The sequence below is a fragment of the Nanorana parkeri genome, unplaced genomic scaffold, assembly GCF_000935625.1.
Source record: "Nanorana parkeri isolate BGI_ZX_2015 unplaced genomic scaffold, ASM93562v1 scaffold444, whole genome shotgun sequence".
Lineage (NCBI taxonomy): Eukaryota > Metazoa > Chordata > Amphibia > Anura > Dicroglossidae > Nanorana > Nanorana parkeri.
The window spans coordinates 1-21,890 of NW_017306712.1; the positions used below are offsets into that span (position 1 = coordinate 1).

General features: G+C 39.0%; 1 protein-coding gene across 1 annotated transcript in view; it reads right to left on the reverse strand.

The window, feature by feature from the left end:
• Positions 1-12,223: 12,223 nt before the first annotated feature.
• Positions 12,224-21,890, reverse strand: part of LOC108790078 (dystrophin-like) — a 703,081-nt gene continuing 693,414 nt past the window's right edge. The window contains exons 40-41 of the mRNA XM_018560268.1: positions 12,409-12,584; positions 12,224-12,257 (exon numbers count right to left, since the gene is read on the reverse strand). Coding sequence (XP_018415770.1) covers positions 12,224-12,257; positions 12,409-12,584 — 210 coding nt within the window. The remainder of the gene's footprint in view (positions 12,258-12,408; positions 12,585-21,890) is intronic.

Consider the following 21,890-nt stretch of genomic DNA (forward strand, 5'->3'; position numbering starts at 1 on the left):
GCAATTACTAACTCTCTCTCTCTCTATCTATCTCTCTATCTCTCTCTCTCTATCTATCTACCTATCTCTCTATATCTGTATATCCGTATAGCTCTATATCTCTTTATATCTCTCTCTCTATTAATCTCCTTCAACACACTACACAGGGCCGTGGTGTCAGCAGCCTTATATAGTGTGCTGCAGGGACTTAGCTGTGAGACATGATTGGGCAGAGTCATCGTGACTTTGCCCAATCATGGCGCTATATTTGTACTAAGCCCTGATTGGCACAGTCTTGCCCCTGACCCGTGGTCAGGTGCAAGACTGTAGCCAATTACCGTTTTGGACGGCGCAGTGCATTGTGGGATGTCCCGCGGTCGAACAGACCGCGGACATCCCATAATGTTCGAGTCGAACATACGTTCGACTCGAACGCGAAGCCCATCCCTACTAGTAGACATGTGCACCAGCAAAAAATTTGTTTAGTTTCGTTTCGTTTTGAAAAAAAAATAAAAATTTGTTTAGTTTAGTTTCGTTTTGAAACAAAAAAAAATTAGTTTAGTTTAGTTTCATTTTTCGGGTCCGAAATTAAATTAGTTTCGGACGAAATTCGTTAGCGGTAGTGCTGCCGAAATTCGTTTATGAAACAAAAAAAAACTTTACACGCCGTGGCCTGGACTTGAACCTGCAACCTTATCAATGGCAAGCCTGTGCTTTAACCACTACTCTATAGCCTCTATAATTTAACCACAGACTGTAAAAAAAAATAAAATAATATTTTTGCTGCAACGGAATTCGTTCAATAGCAAAATGAGAAATTACATTTAGTCATTTAGGTCAATAGGAGAATGCCAATTCAAAAGCAAAGAAAAAAAATCTTTATCCACTACCTTACCCAGGAAATCGGGAATTTCGGATTCGTTTGCATTCGTCTTAGCTTTAATTCGGAATTCGGATGCATCCGAATCTCCGAATTTCCGAAAATTTGTCCAAAACGAATTTCGGAACGAACCGAATCGCACATGTCTACCTGCAACCTTAACAATGGCAATCCTGTGCTCTAACCTCTACGCTATTGCCTCTGTACTTTGACCACAGAACTGTTGGAGAAGGTAACTGTTGTAATTTTTTTTTTCCTAATGTCGTTTTGCTGTAACGAAATTCGTTTAAAACGAATTTCGGGAAATCGGGAATTTCGGATTCGTTTGCATTCGTCTTAGCTTTAATTTGGAATTCGGATGCATCCGAATCTCCGAATTTCCGAAAATTTGTCCAAAACGAATTTCGGAACGAACCGAATCGCACATGTCTACCTACTAGTAATGCCAATAACTGAAGTACAACTGAAGTAGCAGGAAGCAATGCTGCAGGGAATATTTGTAGACATCACATGTTATAGGACAAATCAATCCAATATACCTTGGTTAGTGAGTATTAACAAACTTTTCTGGAGGGGTATATAAAATGGCCAAATAACAGTTTCAAATGCTATATCTGTAAAATAATCACTTTATTTAATTTAAAAGATTCTTGGAATCAAATTAATGTGTACCTATATGATTGATTTGCAATGGAACCCTGTACATCTATTTTAAGAGTAATGCAATATAGGATACACATTCCAGTTTTAATAACTGTGGTAACAAGAGCAAACAAAACATGAAAAGTAGTAATACATGAGAATGCAACTAAGCATAAGAAAGAAGCAAAAGTTAAATAGTAAATATTTCTTCATTCGTCTCATGTAATGTACAAATTTCAGAGTCAAAACATCTTTGTACAACACAAAAATAACAAAGGCTTGCACACCTACTAAATAGGCAGTGAAGACTAGGGATGGCCTGGTGGCTGATCCATTGTTACCACATTTTAGCAATCAGATTATTTTCTACATAAGATGTAGCAAGTGGCTAGATTGTTTCCATCATGCTGCCACTGGGATGTTGTCACCCCTCAGTGTGCCCTTGTGCAGCAGGATTGCAGGATGCTGTGCTATCACAGTGTGCCTGTAGTCTCTGCATTGCTAAAACATTTATGCTAATTCCAGAAAGAGGGATGCAGTGGGAAATTGCTAAAAGGACAGACGTGACAATCCCCTGCCGCCTCTTCCCTTGCCCTTCATTGAAAGAAGAACTAATGAGGCAGTCACATGCCCACTAGGCACAGTAATACAATTCATCCTGTCTTCTTAGGAATCTAATCTTCTTAGGAAAAAATTAGAACATCTAGCAGGCTGGTCTTTTTGTATCTTTGTTTTTTTTTTGTGCATTAACAATTTATTGAATATTGAAGATGAGAGTCAAACAAAAGTGACAATTCAACACTACAATGAAGAAAAAATTACAGATGATACAAGGGCTTAGCATTTAAGAATGCATACGGAACATAGTTTACAAGAATTTTAAGACTTAATAGAAAATAGAAAAAGAAGAAAAGAAAGAATGGGAGAAAGCAAAATAGAAGAAGGGAGGAAAACATGGATTCTAAGGGACTTAGATCCTTCAAGGAAAGTAAAAGACGTGGTAGGGAAGCGTTATAAAGGGAATAAAGTGTTGTAATTGAGCATATCTCCATCAATCCATAAATGTAGGGTTATTTGAATCCACAAGGACTCCCAAGGGTTTAAGCCTATTACCCATAATCACATGGTGAAGATGTAATGGTTGCTAAACATGTCAAGTATGGAAGGAGGCATTCCATTTACCAGGCATAAATTATGCCTGACCAATCAAAGGTAAAAGATGGGAATTATAAGGGCAGCCAACTTGAACGCAAGGTGTTATCCCAGATTGCAAGGGTAGACATTGTCAAAGATGAAGTGTTAGTAAAGAGGTTCTGGAAACACCCCGGGATCCAGATCATGGTGCTCAACTCTGATCCACTCCTTATACACTCCAAGGAAACCCATTGTTTAGTCTGCTGCACATAAACCCAGTCAATGAAGCGGGTAAGTATAGCATGGTAGTAAGTTTGAAAATGTGGGAGTGCCAGACCACCACTGGTGTTCGTGTGAGCTAACACGAGTTTGGAGACTCTCGAATTACTACATTTACAAACATATTTCTAAATCACAGAATAAAATATTTTAAAATAAGCAGGCGGGACCCCCAACGGAGGCATCTGAAACAGAAGAGCAACCTGGGCAAAACATTCATCCTTATAACATTTATCCTTCCCAGCCAGGAATGACAAAATGAATATCAGTGTCGTAGGTCTCCTCTAACCGTATCCAACAGTGGGATATAGTTTAAACAAAAGGATTGAGGCAGGATTCAGGGCACATTAGATCCCCAAGTACTTTAAATGGGCACAGGTCCACACAAACAGGAAATATGGTTGTAGGGAAGCATACCTCTCTTAAAGGTAGAGTAATGTTAAAAATTTCAGATTTTGATAGATTTATTTTAAGATTTGATTTTTTTTTTATTAGATAACATCCCAAATGAAGAGAGGGCCTTCAGGAGATTAGAGAGGGAGACACAAGGCTGTTGCACATAAAATAAGACATCAGCCGCCAACTTATGGTGTTGATTACCAATCCTAATTCCATGGATAGAAGGGTCAGTCCGGATTGTAGCCTAAAAAGGTTCCAGGGAAAAAGGAAAACAAAAGGGGGTGAGAGGGCACCCCTGCCTAGTCCGGTTATGCAAAGTAAATGGTTGACTAAAAAAAAAAACAGTTAACGCATAACCGAGCCGGGGGTTTAGCGTGGGTTTAGCGTAAAGAGCTGTATGGACTGATGCATTCATATGCCATCAAGGAGATAGTCCTCACAGAGTTAGCCCTCACTTCCCTTTCAGGAATAAAGCCAGTCTGATCAAAATGTACCTAGCTGGGGAGCAGGGGGAGCAATCTATTGGCCAGGACCTTCGCATAAAGTTTACAGTCAAGAATCAATAAATATATGTGCCTGTAGCTGGCACAAGAGGTCGAGTCCTTACCAGGTTTAGGGAGAACAGTGATATAAGCATGTATAGCGTTCCAGCAAAAATTAGCTCCCTAACCAATTGCATTAGCACAAGTCGTCAAATAGGGTATCAAAACGTCTTTGAAGGTTTTCTAATATTTAAGAGAAAAAACGTCAGGCCCAGGCGACTTACCAGAGGCCATGCGAGACAATGCCATCTTGAATTCTTCCTCAGTGAGGTCAGCCTCCAGTGCATGCAACACAGACTTATGGAGTGAGGGTAAGTTAGCCTGACGTAAATAAGCAGAACTCACCTCTCTCCTATCCCCAAAATGGGGGGATATGCATCATGACAGCAGAGGAGGACCTCACCTTGGAAACAAAAGGCGCCACCCATTTTTGTTAACCGGACCTAGTCAAGAGTCTATTGTATTTCTCCATTGATAGAATCTATGGGAAGTGAGCGTGAAGGCAAGTTTTGTTTTAGTTTTGTTTTAGTTTAGTTTTGTTTTAAACTAATGTCTTTATTCAACCTCAAATACTATGTAACTATGTAACTATGTAACTATCAAAAAGAGATTTTAATTCTTCTCTCTTCAAAATTAGTTGATTTAGATGTGCCTGTAATAGAGATTGTTTATGAAGAGCTTCAAGGGCACTAATATCAAACAGCAAGGCCTACATCCACTGGAATCTCTAGGCTGTTCATTAGTCGAATTGTGAGGCTTGCTGAACTCTATCAAATTGGAGGGGTGAGGTCGGAGATCACTGGAAAATACCATTACAAATAAAAAAAACACAGTGTCCTGCAGATCTGAACCACCTGTTGCCTCAGGAAGACCACGGATGCAAATGTTGTTCCTCCAATTCCCATTTTCCTGATCCTCCAAGCAATATGACAGGGGACAAAAAGAGATAGCCAGCAAGCGATTCCTCCCCTGCAGCTCCTTAATGGTGGCAGAATGACAAGCTGGACTCAAATTCCTCAACCCACATCAGCAAATAGGAGAGATCAGAGCACATGGTTGACAGTTCCTTGGAATGTGAGTGCTCCAGGGAATTAATCATCCCAGCCTAGTCTGAGGTAAGTCCCTCATCAGTACACCAAGCTCACCAGGATCACAATCTTCAGACTGTTGAGTATAGGCAGCTGAGCAAGGGGAGGAAACTGGGGAGCTGTGAGGGAGAGAGCTGCTAGGTGAAGAGGCCTGCTCTCCACCACATGTGTGCAATGGCTGAGCTGGCGACACTTCTGACATCTCCGATTTAGCCACAAAGAAGCACTCGATAAAGCAGGTGTTTTCTTCGTTTCTGACCAGGTTCCCTTCTTCCACATCCTTGAAGGGCGCAAAAAAGCTGTAGGATGCAGCGGAGGTTGAAAGCTCTGCGGAACAGTCACCGGAGCTCAGCTTAGTTGTGACCCTCCCGGGCCATGTCCAGACCACGCCCCCCAGTATATCTTTGTTAGTGCGATTACCATCACTATCTACTTCACAGATTGTGGTTGTCGGAACAGGAACTGAAGGTAAATTTACTAAAGTGAATTAACCTGATGTAAAAGTTTTGTTTGGAGGTGAAATACATGTATGTCAACTGTTGTACCATGCCAAAGCATTTGTATATCTATCAATCCAGTTCTGCCACAAATCACAGGCCTGTCTGGCAGTGCAGGAGACCTGATTTTTTTCTCTGCTGCAGTTAGGTAACCATTATGGGTCTTGTCCCTCCCCAGCCTGTGACTGGACAGTGCAGGAAGAAATGGAAATCGCATAAGCTTTTCTTTCTGTCACCCTGCTCCCTCCACCTATCAGCATGTTCTTTGTTAGTGCATAAGCACTGCAGCATAACTAATTGTCCAGCATGAAATTGTGTCTCTGTGCTGGAGATTCCTGTAATAAAGACCAGTCACTGCTGATTTTTGTTTTGTGCAGATGAGTGGTCCTGTATTAGCCCTCTCCTTTAGTTTTCTGCAGGCAGACTTTAGTGGGTGGACCTGGTGGGTCGCTTACACAGTTTTGCTATCTGCATAGATGTGCAGCAGAGCGATGATGTCACCAAATCTTTTCCAAGGTTTTGGGTTTGCCAAGGCATTTGGTGCACACAAAGTGGATTTTTATTCTTTGTGTATACTGAGGAATATATTTAAATGACAGCGGATGTGTCCCACGTTCAGTTTTAATGAAAAAAGAGCTGCATTAACCTGTTTCTGTGTCTCATCTGCCTGAAATTCAAAGTATAATGTTGTAGTAACAGCAAAGTTTGAAAAATGATTGATCTTAAAAAAAACTCCAACTCCTCTAATAACGTTCTTTTCTATTATAATTTGAAAAAAAATATTAAGTATATATGTCACACACTTTTTATTTGTCAACCTTTTATATTTTTCAGCTAATGTAGGTTCACCTGAAGAGTACTAACTTAGCATGACCGCTCTACTGGTTATATAATGTAGAATGTGGAACACAAATTCTATTATTAAGTATAGCATTTCTAACACATGAAATGGGTATTCTACAGCCTATCCACCCTCGCTAGAAAAGTAAAACACTCCAAAAAAATGAAAAGAGAATTTGCTAAATCCTTAAATTGTCCTAGGATATACAGTTTTTATATACATTGATGACAGCAAATCAAATGAATACTTAATAGTAAACAAGTATTTTTTATTAGACAAACTTTTTTTTTACCAATATCGGCCATGTTTGAACCCTTCCCACATGTCTTTCCTACAGTTCCCAAAGCTACATCCCACTGGCTATATACTGTATATATCCACTTTAGTTATCAGACATTGCATACCATATAGATCATAATTCTTCTCCACCTTTTATAGCAAAATATTGCTAAAGGCTCTCAAAGAATTAGATCTTATGTAATGAAAATACTTAATCACATCTGACAATATCAGCATTCAAGTAACTGCAAATGTTTATCAGTCCATATTTTCTCATTTCCATGTATGTTGATTGGATCTGTCAATCTACAGTATGTATATGTACACACACACACACGCTATGGGGTCTGATTATTAACTGCAGGACCCTTCACCCTATGAATATTTGTGAATGTTTGTTCTGTGCAGATACAGTATGTCAAAATGAAAGTTCATTAGTTGTTTCTTAACAAGGCAATTTAACGTCAATTTTTTTATGCAATACCATATTATGGCCACTCAGTGGTACTGATGAGCATATAAACTAAATTGTTCCTTTAGCTTTATCTAGTGGCCATAATGTAATAGTACATGAAAACATCTTAAATGCATTGCACTTGAAAAAGAAAAAAAAAACTAAGAATGTTTAAGGGTGAAGGCCTTTATGTGACCTGTTTTGTACAACTTACAAAAAGTGTTAAATAATAAATAAATTCAGCAGATTTTTTGTTTTGCTTTATCTCTTCTTTTGGATTTTGATCAACAGTCACTGAAAGTTTGTAAATGTAATTATTACTATCTTGAGAAGGGATGGACATTTACAGATGACCATTACATGGGGCAGCAATTGTATATTGCTTATTACCTAATTTAATTCAAGATATAGCATTACATCTTGAATATTTGTCACTAACCTGAACATTTTAAACTGAGTACATAAAGAAAAATCAATAAGCAGAGGTTGCTTTCAGCCAAAGCTGCATGTCAAAACAATTAGGAGTTGCAGAGATAAATGCCAAGTTAAATGCAGTTCCTGTAAATATTAAGTTTGGTCCTACCGCTTTCCATTCCACTTACCTATAGGTTACTTTGGTTGTTTATCACATTAGAAGATGAATGAGGAAGCTTGGGAGGTGGAAAGGGGGGTAGAGAAAAAACAAGCATGGCTTTTACAGGAAAGAGATTTGTATATATCTTTAGATTTCTATATCTTTACATCTACTGGGTATTTTGATGTTGGATCTTCACTAAAGATTATGCCCAATTATGCATTTTGTTAGGACATACTCAGTTTGAATTGCTCAGGTTTGTAACAGGTTTACAGATTTACATTTAGCCATTTCATTGTGTTGAGGTATATGACCACCATTCTCTTAAAGATGGTTTTTGCCAACCACTTTGCTACCTTGTGATTCCTGGAAGTCACTGCTACAAAAACAACAAACGTGTAAGGTTTTCTCATCCTCTTATGGCACTTAATTCAGTAATAGACTTACTTATTTAAGTTGGCACTCACCTATCTACACTCACAATACAGGCAATTGTTTGTCATGGACTTTGAAATAATCCTCCAACGTAAGGTGCCACTGATGAAAGATACAGCAAAATTTTATGGAAAATGACAGTAGCAACAGCCTGCACACCCTTTACTGCCCAGGACAGTACACAGAAATAAAAAAAAAAGAGATGGGTATCTTCCGGATAATGTAATGTAATGAGAGTGTCTTAGATGACAGCGCGATTACGTTGGTATATCAGCTGTGATTTTATGTTAAACAATATTTAATCACCAGTTATGTTGATACAAACTGAGACTAGACATATAGGGGTCTATTCACGAAGCTGCCGAAGGATCTGGCCGTAGCTTCGGCCGATCCTTCAGCTAGCTTCGGCCCCAGGACCCCTTTGGTTCAGTAGAACCGAAGGGGTGCTGTACGGGCTATTCTCAATAGCCCGTACAGCTCCCGATCATGGCAGAGCGGCTCAGCCGAGCCGAACGCTTATGCATCGGCTCGGCTGAGCCGTGCTGAAAGCCGAAGCTGGCCGAGTTTCTGACAGCTGGGCGGAGCCAGCCGTGATCTTACGGCTGGCTCCGACCACTTGCAGTGATATCAGCGTCCCTGGTTACCTGCTAACCAGGGACACTGATCTCCAAACAGCAAACTCTCCCTGGCGCCCCGGGATCTCCCGCTCCGGGCCGCCAAGGAGAGAAACACAGCTGTGTCTTTTTTTCTTTATTCTGACACGATCGATGTCAGAATAGAAAAAAAAAAATTTTTTTCCCATTGAAAAGCATTGGGACATTACTATTGGCTATTTCAATTTGCAATAGCCAATAGTAAACTAGCATTGTACCCGCCCTCTGCTGCAGTTCCCCGAAGTCATTTAGATTGATTGAGTAGTGTCAGGGTTTCTTACCCTTCCATTTCCAGCTGATTGCAGCATGGCTTGTGCAGAGTTTCTGACACCTTTTGCTCCTCTTTGGCACCCTCTTATGATTAAACACGTTAACATCATCGGTCTGCAGCTTCTGACAAAACTCCTGACAAATTCCTGTCTTGGAGTGATAATGCAAACACCAGCTCACTTTTTAACCAACAGCTTGTCCATTCAGCCTCCGCCCTCGTGTGTGTTCTGATCTACCAAGTGCTCTGCTGTTGTTCCTGTTCTCCATGTATGACTCTGGCTCTGGCTTACTGATATCCTAGTTTCTGACTCCGGCTATTGTTTCCATTCGTCCTGCTTTCAGTGTTCTCTGACATGGTTCAGCTGACTACCTGCTTTGGCATCTGACCTCTGGCTTGGCACTGATGATGTCCTGGACTTTCTCCATTATTTTTTACCATTTATGTTTTTTGTAGTTTTCAATGAACTCCTTTTATTTTTTAAACCTGCAAGTTTCTGTCTGGTTTCTTGGTTCCCTAAAAAGTAGTTGACTGCGCTGGTGTTAGCTATACTGTGCGATAAGCAGATTTTGTATTATGTATTGATCTTGCATGAATATTTGGTGTTTTTATATATGTGTTTGCTTCAAACAAAAAAAGTTTTAAAAAGTAGCGCTTTTAAGTTTGGAAAACATTAAATATTTCATATTTACAAACCCAGCCAGCTTTCGGGCCTAAGACTCCCCTTCACAGGTTTTCCATGCTCTCCTTAGCTACTTTATTTACAAATCTTTTTTTTTTATATGTTTCCTTTTAAACAGAAATGTCAGGGAGGCACACACAGCTGGATAAGAGGCTCATTCAATTCAGAGGTCTTAAACTGTAATAAAAAAACAAAAAAAAACAAAGCACAGCTAAATGAGCCTTTTAATCAGCATTGTGTCACTCTCTGTTCTGTTTAGCTGGAGCAATATATACATTTTGTGTCATGGTTGCACTCTGAATTGATTGTTTATTATTAACTAAACATTTTATATAGTTTGTAGAAAGTAGCTATAAACATATTTTAAAAATGTATCAACCTCACAAAATTAAAATAAAATTCACTAAAACCAGTATACTTTAACTTTAAATAAAACAAATCTGGTCCCTAGTATCTCAACCACCTTTCATCCACATCCACTGAAAGTATCAGTACTTTTTTCATATAGTAAAAAAAAAAAAAAAATTTAAACACCACTAAAAGAAAGCTCTTTGTGTCCCCAAAAAATTATATAAAATTAATTTCAGTACAGTGTTGCATGACCAAATAATTGTCAAAGTATTGCAGCGCTGAATACTAAAAAATGGCCTGGACAGGAAGGGGGTGTAAACATCCCGGTAAACATCCCGGTCTAGTGGTTAATATAGTATTTTGTATACAGTATGCTTTCTTTGAACATTCATCATATTTATTTTCTTTTATCTCTGAATTTGCATTCATGCAAGGATTTTTTTTCATGATTTTATAGCGAACAAAAAGAATATGATAACTTCTGTAGCAATATCATGAATATCGTTAGTCTATAGCAGTGGTTCCCAACCTTTTTTCACTTGCGCATCACTTGGCAGCATGTTTCCAATAATTGTACCAACCTACCAAATCAATCAGTATAGGAGTATGGGGTTGGGATGGGAGGGAGAACTGCAGACCAGCTTTACCCCGGAAGCTACGGAGAAGTTACTCACACTCTCGTACCGTTCTTCGATTAGTAATAGATACCAAGATACCAAGAGTCGGGCTATAAGATCGTGACTAGATGGTACCGTACTCCACAATCCCTTCACACACTATTCCCTGAGTCACCTGACCTATGTTGGTGCTGCCAACAACCCGGGGCAGGAATGCTACACATTTTCTGGGCCTGCCCGGCCCTCCAACGGTTTTGGGAACAAGTGCGCGCTCTCGCTCAGAAATTTACGGACGTCCAGGTGCCTGAAGACCCGACCTTCTTTCTCCTCCACTGTAACACCATCCCGCTGCGCTCCTATACCCACACCTTGATCAGACATGTGGTAAATGCTGCCAGGTCATGTATTCCAGCACTCTGGAAGAAACCCGAAGCCCCCTCATAAGCCAAGTCCTAGACCGTATCGCCGATATATACATCATGGAAGATCTCACGAGCTCCATTAAATATACCTCTGCCTCAGTCGCTCAAACCTGGCTCCCCTGGTTGGAATACATTCGGTCCCCTGACTACCTTACCCTCAGATAGGAGAACGCGGACCTGCTGCTGATGGGAAACCTTATCCCATCTCCTCCCAGCCTTTCCTGTTTCCCCACCCTTTTTAGGTATTTGCCCTACTACTATCTCTCTCTCTCTTTAGTGACCTAGTAACTACTGGCCCATTTATGCCATATCCTTTTTTTTTTCTTCTTTTCTTTCCTTTTCCGTCACTTAACCCTTTACCCACACAACCTACTCACATTCACTTGATTAAACACTGTGTTTGTTTGTTTTTTTCTCTTGTTCTAGTTTGTTTTGTACACTAAAGTTTTAAAAACAACATCTCTTAAAACCCCCCCCCCCCCCCCTTATTTTTTTCAACACTTTAAATATTTTATTTTTATTTACTTTGTCATATACATCGCAATGCATTTTGTGTATTTTCCTGATGACCGCCCGAGAGAGCAACTATTTGCTACTTATGCACTTGTTTTTCTCTTCTTGTGATCACTGTCAAAGCTTTTAAAATATAAAATAACGAATTCATAAAACAAATTGTGGCATGCATGGCTCATGCCTGACTATATTAATTGTGCTGAAGGGCACTGACATCTGTACTGGTCAGTACTGGTGTGCAGCAGTATTGCTGAGCTCCATTCTCTCTCTGGTGTGTGGGACTTGCAGCATGTGCTGTTTTCACTCACTCCTCACTATTTGTGTTTTCTTCTCTTCCACCCCTGCACTCGCACTCATTCATTTGTGTGTCTCTACCTTTTCTGTTCCACTTCCTCCCTCCTCATGGAGGAGTACACAGAAAGAAAAATTAGCAATCACGGTAGTGTGACTGTAAATATTGCTGCTGGGTCTGCCCACAGTAGCAATAGCTACTGTTGCTCTGCCCTTGCCTTAACCAGGTTAGGCATCTAGGCTGCATAGCATAATGCATTTCCATGGGGCAGGTGGTCAAGAAATGTAAAATTCCTACCACGGATACAAACAACTATCAATATTCTTAATATTTAAAGACATAAACACAGGAGCGGAATACAAAATCAATCCCAATGTCTGTGTGAAATAATTTGTGTCAAACTCAGTATCCAGTGTCCTCTTGGTTAAGGGCCCACCTGGGACCAATGTATGCAATACAGTTAATTTACACAAAAAATTGGGGAACTAGGAACACCAGGCAAATGTCCATTGTTCATGCTTTTGTTAGTTATTCCAGTTAATTCAACTACACTGTTAGATAAAGCTACATTTTTCTTGGTGACTCACCTTCGTCTTCTTTCATTAAGCTTCCTGTAGATTATACACCAGCGAGAATTTAGTGCATCTAAATTCTCCTTAATACGAGACGCGTCAGCAGTTGAGGACTGCTCAGCAACCTCTCCTCCACATACATTCAGTGCTCTAACAGTAGCTTGCTGCTGCTCTATGCCATCTTCAAGTGCCTAAAAGTGTAAAAACAAAAACAAAAAAATTATTTTGAGAACACATGATAAGACTTCTAGAGATAAAATGTTGAGCACAGGTAAGACTCTAGCTACCAAAAAATGTATGATAATAGAAGCATTTTACTGCATATCCCTTAAATACTAATATAACATCATAGGAGTGAATCTGTGGAGACAATAATATAAAGGTTAGGATGTTGGGTATGAATGCAATTCGAAGTACAGTGAGCTCTTGAGAGAACATAGAGTATTGAAATCCTGAATGAACAGTTCACCCTTATAAAGAGTACAGGAGTTCTATCTTTGGGTGTCATGAAGATTGCATCTGTACATGTAATGCACACCTGGATTATTGTGCTTATTATGATATATCAATTTATTTATTTTTTTAAAGCAATCACAGCCTGAATAGAAAAGCCGGTCCCCTTGCCAGCATGTTGTAGAAGGATCCTTGTTCTCTGTGTGAAAGCAGTGGTCTCTCTTAGAGGTCTAACACACCCCTTGCTAAATCAGACCCTTAGCTCTGCAATCTGAAAAGTGTATACTTCCTGCTGACTGAAGAGCAAGCGTTCTTGTCTGCAGCATGCTGGCAGGGGATATGCTTTCCTACCTAGGTGGTGTCTGCTTTCTACTGATGAACTATACGACTTTGCATACTTTTTGTTTGATTGTACCTTGTACGCATTTAGGGTATTTAATCTGAAAGTTTGATTGGGCTTCAAAGAGATGTCTGTAAATGGGGGGATTATAACAGTACCAGTTTGCCTACGACTATTTCCCCATTGAACATAGGGCATTGTCATCTTGACTGCAGTAGGAACTTTCCTGAATGTTTTGGTGAATATCGGAAGGTGTTTCTTTTCATGTATTGTGCAGTAACTAGAATACATTGCTATATTTCAATAAAGAGGTTCATTGAGGTTAGGTGCATACTTCTACTGGTGGTGAACATTTAAGGTGGAACATTTTGTAAAGCAGGGATCTAAAACTATAGGCACAAGGCTCTTGACTGTGTGTACAACCACTGATGGTTCTAACCCCATCATGGGGAGACAGTGAGAGGTAGTGTCCTCCAAAATGAATTAAGTGCCCCCCCCCCCTATACACTCACATATCCTTAATATAGCATTTCCTATTATATTGCTCTATCAATTTTTATTGCAGTTTGAAACAAAAGGGGAAGATTATTTTCAATCCAAGGAGCCTAGGACAGAAATACTTTTTCTATGGTGACTTCTTGTATTGCTGTTAAGTTTTCTGTAAACTTAGTTCCTCTTAGACCCTGTGCTAGAACTCTTGAAAGACAAGCATTTCCTAATATTCCATAGTAAGTGGGCCCAGCCATGAAAAATACAAAATTCCTACTCAAGTCAGTTTTTGTAGCCAATACCCAATCACCACTAGAGACTGTAAGAAGGTTCCATCATGTCAAACCCATGTAAACTGATTTTTTTGAATATTTGTTATGGTTAGCTTCTTTTCTTGTTCTATGTGCACACAAGAGGCTTTAGCGTGTCTTGTTAATTTTCAGCACATTCTACAGTAATTTTGCTTGCATAGCTCAGGATGTCAGTGATCTGCAGTCTTATTTATACAACCCGAAAAAAAATCAGCTTCACCGACAGATAAAATTGCAGCTGCAGAACAGATGGATAGAATCTCCTGAGTGACAATTTAAGGGTGTCCCATGTGTAATGTCTGTATGCCGCAATAATGTGCAATAGAAATGAAAAATACTTTCATATTTCCCTCTGCTCCAAATATGATTTATTACGTTAGAGGACGTGAAAGTGGCACTTCGATGATGGGAGAGAGGCTTCCATCCTCTGGAATTAAGTCTGTTGGGAGATATCCTTTATATTACCAGAAGCATCAGAGACCACTTTAGGGTACAAACTCATGTTTACATTAACACTTGAGGGTTTACAAAATAATATTTTGACAGTTTAAATCCCTCTGCCTGAAAACGGAGAACACTCAGTGGTATGGCGCTTCAGCAAACCTTTGCCAAGCTCTAGTGCTTGATTTGGCTTGATTTGGATGTTCTCAAGATAGAGTTCCTTGGTTGAGTTTAAAAGTCCAACAATATTTTGGAAGATGTGGGTGCATAACATAAATACAAGACAGTTCTAAAAATACATATAGGTAAGCCAGTAACTTTGTAAATCCTGTGACTCTAACCTGCCGTTCTTCAAACCATCACCAAGACATGCAACATAAACCTTTGAAGATGGTGAAAGTGTTGTCCCTCAAAGGTTCTCCATAAATGGCCAACCTGTTGAGGACTCAAAGTCAGACACAAAGTCGGGGAAGATACCCATAAACATTAGCAGTACTCCAAATGATTATTGTGGTAGTGAAACTTTAATAAAACATCAGAGGACATTGACAAAGGTTGTGTGAAATAGTTTTGGTCAGTATTGTTTGGTAAATTCTCACTAGTACAATCACTTCTAGAGTTCTAGTTTTCTTTGTTTCAAAGATGGATGGAACTCTAAGACCTTATATAGAGTATCAATCCCTGAATGGCATCACTGTCAAAAAATGGAATCTGCTACCCCTCACAAACAGAGCTATTTGACTGCCTATGTGGAGTTCAGATATTCTCCAGACTTGACCTGAGAGGGGCCTACATTCTCATCTGACTAAAGTAGGGAGAAGAATGCAACACTGTGTTTAGGCATTATAAATAACTTGTGATGCCCTTTGGTTTATGTAATTCCCATTCAGACTTCCAACACTGTGTTAATGAAATCTTTTAAACCTCCTCTATGTGTGTGTATGGTGGTGTATCTTGATGATATTGCTGTCTATCCAGTCTCTATGAACATTATTAGCACATGTGGATGGTACAACACCTGCAAGAAAACAGGCTCTATATCAAGGCAGAAAAATGCCCTTTTGAGCAACAGAACATGCCATTTCTTGGATACATTGTCTCCAAAGACAGCCTCTGGATGGATCCTGACAAGGTGTCAGCTGTTGCAAACTGGCCTTATCTCACTAGTCTGAATTCCACTCAGCAATTCTTAGGTTTTACAAATTATTTTTTGCCCATTTTCGTAAGGGTCACTCCTTTCTGGTGGCACCTATCACTGCTTGACTGGTAAAGGTGCTAATCCCAAGAATTGGTCTCCCAAAGCCTTGGAAGCTTTTGTGTCCAGCCCTACATCAGCCAAGTACTATAAAATCTTCTACCTGTAGGTCAATGGATCTACTGTGGGCATCATGAAAGTATGCCTATACCTTGACTAAGGCAGAAAGCGACCTTGTGCTTTCATTTCCAAAACATTTAACCCACAGCAAACATTTATGGCATCCAGGATCTTGCATTTTGGCCATTTAGTTTAGTTGCAGTAATGGTGGTGTATTCTTAGAGTTCTCCACATTGTCTACCATATTTTCTGATCACAAGACTCTACAGTGTTTCCAGCCTGCTCAACAGCTCCAACCAAAACAAGCTCACTGGTCCCTTTTCTTTTTTCACTTTAATTTTTTCATTACATAAAAACCAAGTTCCAGTAACACCAAAGTCGCTGCTCTCTTGCGTTCTTTTGACTCCGACGACAGTGAGATCTTCTCCATACCTGAGTCAATTTTTTTCCCTTACTTAGATTCTGGCAGAAACTTTAGTCACGAAAACCCCTATTCCCCCAGGAACTGTCCCTTCACTTCCTGTTAAGAGTCAGCTTTGGTGTATCATTTGAGGGGGTGGAGTGTCCCATGACCTGCTAGTGCTGATCTCTATATTAGTACAGGGTTATTTTTATATATATAGTATAATTACTATATGTTTAGCAGACTAAGAAGACTATAGGTTAACAAGAATGTGAATTTGGGCTTATATCATAAAATTATATTCTTGATCACAGTGATGAATATTATAAAACATAATGACATTTCAGATAGAAGTCTACCCTTAATACAATCTAATCTCATTTTTATTTCTTTCATAGCCTAAAAATAGCTATTTCATTCAATGTCAACATTATGAAACCATAGGGGAAAACACACCAAATGTATCTAGGAAAATGCAATGCCAAAATGTAATAAAGAAATAAACTCTCCCAGAATGCCACTGTTCTTCAATTTTCCCTGTAGTGGGCATCACGCATTTTTCCTGTTAGCAGATTTCAGCCCTGTCTCGACAATAATACAGTGTTGGCTGTCCAGCTTTTAATGCTTTTATGCAGCTTTCAAAACAATGTCATGAAGCAATCAAAATCTTATTTTGTATTCCTGCCATAGACTTAATCTTCTTAAGTGTTTCTTTATTCTCCAATATTTGCCGTGTGCATGTATTAATGATAATCTTTTGATCTGCATATTAGCTACTGCCCGCAACTAATTTGTTTGTCTCGTTTGTCTTGTCGTGTTTGACTCCCACAACATAGATGGATAATATAAATATACTGTGTGTGTATATAGGGGTATGTATATATATATATATATATATACAATCATGGCCAAAAATATCGGCACCCCTGCATTTCTGTCCGATAATGTACCACTTCGCGCAGACAATTGTTGCAATTACAAATGTTTAGGCATTCTCATGTTTATTTCTTTTGTTTGCATTGGTATGGCACAACAAAAGTGGAGAAAAAAAAAGATAAATCTTATACATTCCACACAAAACTACAGAAATGGACTTGACAAAATTATTGACAGCCTCAAATAATATTTTGTAGCACAACCCTTGGAAAAGATAACTAATCGATCCTTTCCTGTAACCATCAATGAGTTTCTGACACCTCTCTACGGGAATTTTGGACCACTCTTCTTTCGCCAACTCCTCCAGGTCTCTCAGATTAAACACAAAAGTGGAGAAAAAAGCCAAATCTGACACATTCCACGCAAAGCTCCAAAAATGGACTGGACAAAATTATTGGCACCTTCTCCAAATTGCAAAAAATAATTGCATTACAAGTTTTTGTGGAAAAGCATGGACAATCTCAGTTTTACAAGTGCATCTCCAGAGATCTTAATGTTCCTGTGCCCACTGTGCGCAACATTGTCAAGAAGTTTACAGCCCATGGCACTGTAGCTAATCTCCCTGGACATGGACTAAAGAAACATATTGGTCAAAAATTGCAAAGAAGGATCGTTCAAATTGGTGGATAAAGACCCTCGATCAACTTCCAGACAAATTCCAGCTGACTTTCAGGCACAGGGTACAACTGTGTCAGCTCGCACTATACGATTGCTTTGGGACCCTCTGACGGAGACCCAACTTTCTGACACTGAGACCTACATTGCACCCCAGAATTCGTTGGTAGTCTTCAGATTTCAAATCTGAATAAAAAGGGATGCTATGGTAGGTGACCCAGGTGAACCCCACTGCTGACACAGAAACATAAAAAAGCCAGATTGGAGTTTGCCAAAACTTACCTGAGGAAGCCAAAATCCTTTTGGGAAAATTTGCTGTGGACAGACGAAACAAAATTACAGCTTTTTGGTAAAGCCCATCATTCTACTGTTTGCAGAAAAAGAAATGAGGCATTTAAAGAAAAAAATACAGCACCCAGAAATGGTTTCAGACAAAGCACTGGAGAGTACTGGACTGGCCAGCAATTAGTCCAGATCTGAATCCCATAGAACACTTGTGGAGAGACCTCAAAACAGCAGTTGGGAAAAGGAACCTTCATTCCAAAAAGATTTTGGCATCCTCAGGTATGTTTTGACAAACTCCAATCTGGCTTTTGTATATTTGTGTCAGCAGTGGGGTCCTCCTGGGTCTCCAACCATAGTGTCCCTTTTCATTCAGATGGCGACGTATAGTGCAAGCTGGCACAGTTGTACCCTGTGCCTGAAGGTCAGCTTGAATTTGTTTGGAAGTTGGTCGAGGGTCTTTATCCACCATTCAACAGTTGGTCCAAAAGTCCTGTAGAGAGGTGTAAGAAACAAATTGCTTTTTACAGGAAGCAATTGATTTCAGTTATTTTTTCCAAGGGCTGTCCTACCAAATATTAATTGAGGGTGCCAATATGTCCATGTTTTTCCACAAAAAATTGGAATGCAATTAATTCTTGCAATTTGGAGAAGGTGCCAATCATTTTGTCTAGTCCATTTTTGGAGTTTTGAGTGGAATGTGTCAGATTTGGCTTTTTTTCTCCACTTTTTTGTGTCATACCAATACAAATAAAAGAAATAAACATGATATATATACATGATATACACACATATATTTAGAGGATTTGGGACACAAATAAGAAACCAACTTCCAAATAAGAGTGCAAGAGGTATAGCCAGAGGGAAGAGAGCACATGACTTCCTGGCGTTAATAAGTAAAAGTTATCTCATGTTCACACTCCCTACTAGTCTGGAACCCCCTTCAAATGTCCCAACTGGCTAAATCAATCCACAGTGACCCTTAAAGGACGCATGTATTTATCATCAGTTATATTTACCTATGTTTTGGCATAACATAAAAAAACCTAAGATAAAGGCCAGGGAGGGAAGGGATGTGCCTGGAAAGGCTTAGGTGAGGAATGCGATATCTCCCTGTACAATCTCCCTGTCTACTTCTCTAACACAGCATGATATGTGACATTTTGCATTCTAGCACCCTTTTAGAGTAAAACATTTCTGTTATAATTTTATAATTTTTATTTTTTAATATGAAATAATCAACTTTACAAACATTTGTCTCTTAGTAATAGCTGAAGTATTAAATTAAACTTGTCATAACCAGTCCTTTTAATTTTAGCTTAACATTAAGGCAAATTTTCCACTATTACATTCAAGCTATAAAAAAGTCTTAACCTTATAAGCGAGGGTTACCTATACTAGAACAACATAAATCACTCTGATCACAACACTGTGCTCTAAACCACCTTGCAAACCCATAAGCTTTCACACTCACAGGATATGTTGGACCAAGGTAAAATGCATTTGTGGATAAGCCACATAGCTGAAAGATCCCAGCAGGTTGTATAATATCAGGCATCGCTAACTCTCCTCTTCCATGTGGAAAGCCCAAGATTTCCTTGTTGACACAGGAATTACATAGCAATTCCAGATCTTCCTGGGTGCAATTCTCTTGCTTCTCTTGGGGGAAGAATTCAGCACAGTGTCTGGAATGCCTCTAAAGAAGTTCCTGACAAAACACTCCAGTAATGTCATACACATGCTTATTTTTATTATTGTAAATTGTTAAATAAAGCATTTAATGGTGACTGGGGAGAATTTAGTTCCACTTGGGCTTTCTGCATAGAAGGAGAGGTTTACATTTTACAACTTTCTGGGATCTAGTGGCTGGGTGACTTATCCACAAATGTTTTGACGTTCAGTAATGTTGGCCCAACATACCCAGTAAGTATGGAAGCCTACGGCTTTCTAAGCTGCTTATAGTGTGATGTTGTGATCAGTTATTTAAATCTGTGTGACCCAGGAGTAGGCTTTCAATAAAGTGAAGTAATAAAGCACAGCATTTTTGCACTGAAACTAAACTAGAACATGTTAGGGTTATATCCAACAATAACCACAGCTACAAAGAAAAATAACAAACGCTATTCATTTTGCATTATCATCTCAAGATCATACTGCTGGAAACCATCTGCTATGAGGTTTTTAATATTCATTCATTTTGATAACAGTACACAATCATAACAGAAACATAAGTCTTTGTATCTATGTATTTACTATTGCATAAAAATGTCAGCTCTAACTAAACTCACAATATTCCACCTGATTTTTTTTTTAAGATGATATGTGCACTTGTGAACCAGTCATTAAGATACAACAGCCACTTTCATCTTTAAAAAAAATTGCATTATAGCATATTTTAAAACAATTGATGGCTAACATCTCACCACTATATTTGTTATGAAAAAAATTGTATTTCCTACTATACTTACAAATTGTTTTCACTTTTTCCATTCAAGCTTGAAAAATATTCAGTGCATTTACAGCATTATACTTAAACATTTGTAGATAACTCTTTAAATTTTAGCATATTTACTGAGTTCAATTTAAAAACTGAATGAATAGCAGATAAATGTGCAGAGCTTACAGAATTCTAAGCATGCACAATCTCTTTTAATCCACTGCTGGAGTATTTGATTCACAATCAGCCACAGTTTGACAGGACAGAAATATCATTTTGCTGGTTGAACATCAGGAATCAAAGAAACTTTTTTTGAAATTCCGTCAGCGAGTGCACTGTGATTTGTATGCCCTCGGGATGTGTTCTAAAATATTTTCTCAGGGAGATTCCAAAACAACTACTAAACAGCAGCCCAGCAGCTTGTGAAGTAATAAAGAAAGGCTGATAGACTGCAGACAGAATCAAAAAGTGCCACAATACAAAATAAAAGTACTGGCAGAGGTACAGTAGGCAGAAAAAGGCAATACATTGCAAAGTGCTTTTTAGACAGTAGAAACACATCCTGAAGCAATACAAATTACATAATGATTGGGAGTGTGGGTCAACTATGATCTATAAACTAGTGTAAACCCCTACTGTTAAGCCCACCATTGCTGTTCATACAGCTGCTCTAATAATTAATGTATGCCTTTTTTATGGGAGTTAATCCACTATTCCTCATTTATTTGTCATTTTATATCATCTGTAACTATTATAACATATATCGGTAATTATATATTTGATCATTTAAAATGTATGTATAGCCCAAACATTTTTTTAGTTTTTGGATAGAGTGGGGAAGGATTAGAACCTTTGTCAATTTTCTATTGCTGTCTTGCTGGCTTATTGATGTCTGACCTCTGGAGATAGACCACTGTTTCCACACAGGGAGCAAAGGTCCTTATTTACAGCATGCTGACAGGGGTTAGTTTACTAAAGGGGTAGAGACTTTTCACAGTGTGACCTTAACCCTTTGTAATAATATCTACAGCAGGTGTAAACACTGCTTCACTGCTGGAGTACACTGATTCTTATTGTATCAAAGCTTCCCTTTGTTCTACAAGTTTATCCTCTGAGCACTGGCCCTGCTTTCAGGTTTTAGGGTTGCTCTTTTCTCTTTTGGGGTCCTATGGAGCCACCCCTTTGAGCACATCCCTGGGATCAGACTGCAGGGAACTTTTTGAAGTAGCCTGCACCAACATGCACAGGCAGCCTGAGATGACAACAAACACAGAAGACCATATGCAAGCTGAAGCAAGGCATAGTGAGATATGCACTCAATGTAAATAGGTGAAGAATAATAATGACATGGCTTTCCTTGATAGGAAGTTTGGGGAAGTGGCACACAGAAAACAGGACAATGTGAGTGTAAAATGGAAGAGGAAAGAAAATGTCTATGAAATGTTTATTTAGAAATTGTTTTTTAACCACCCACC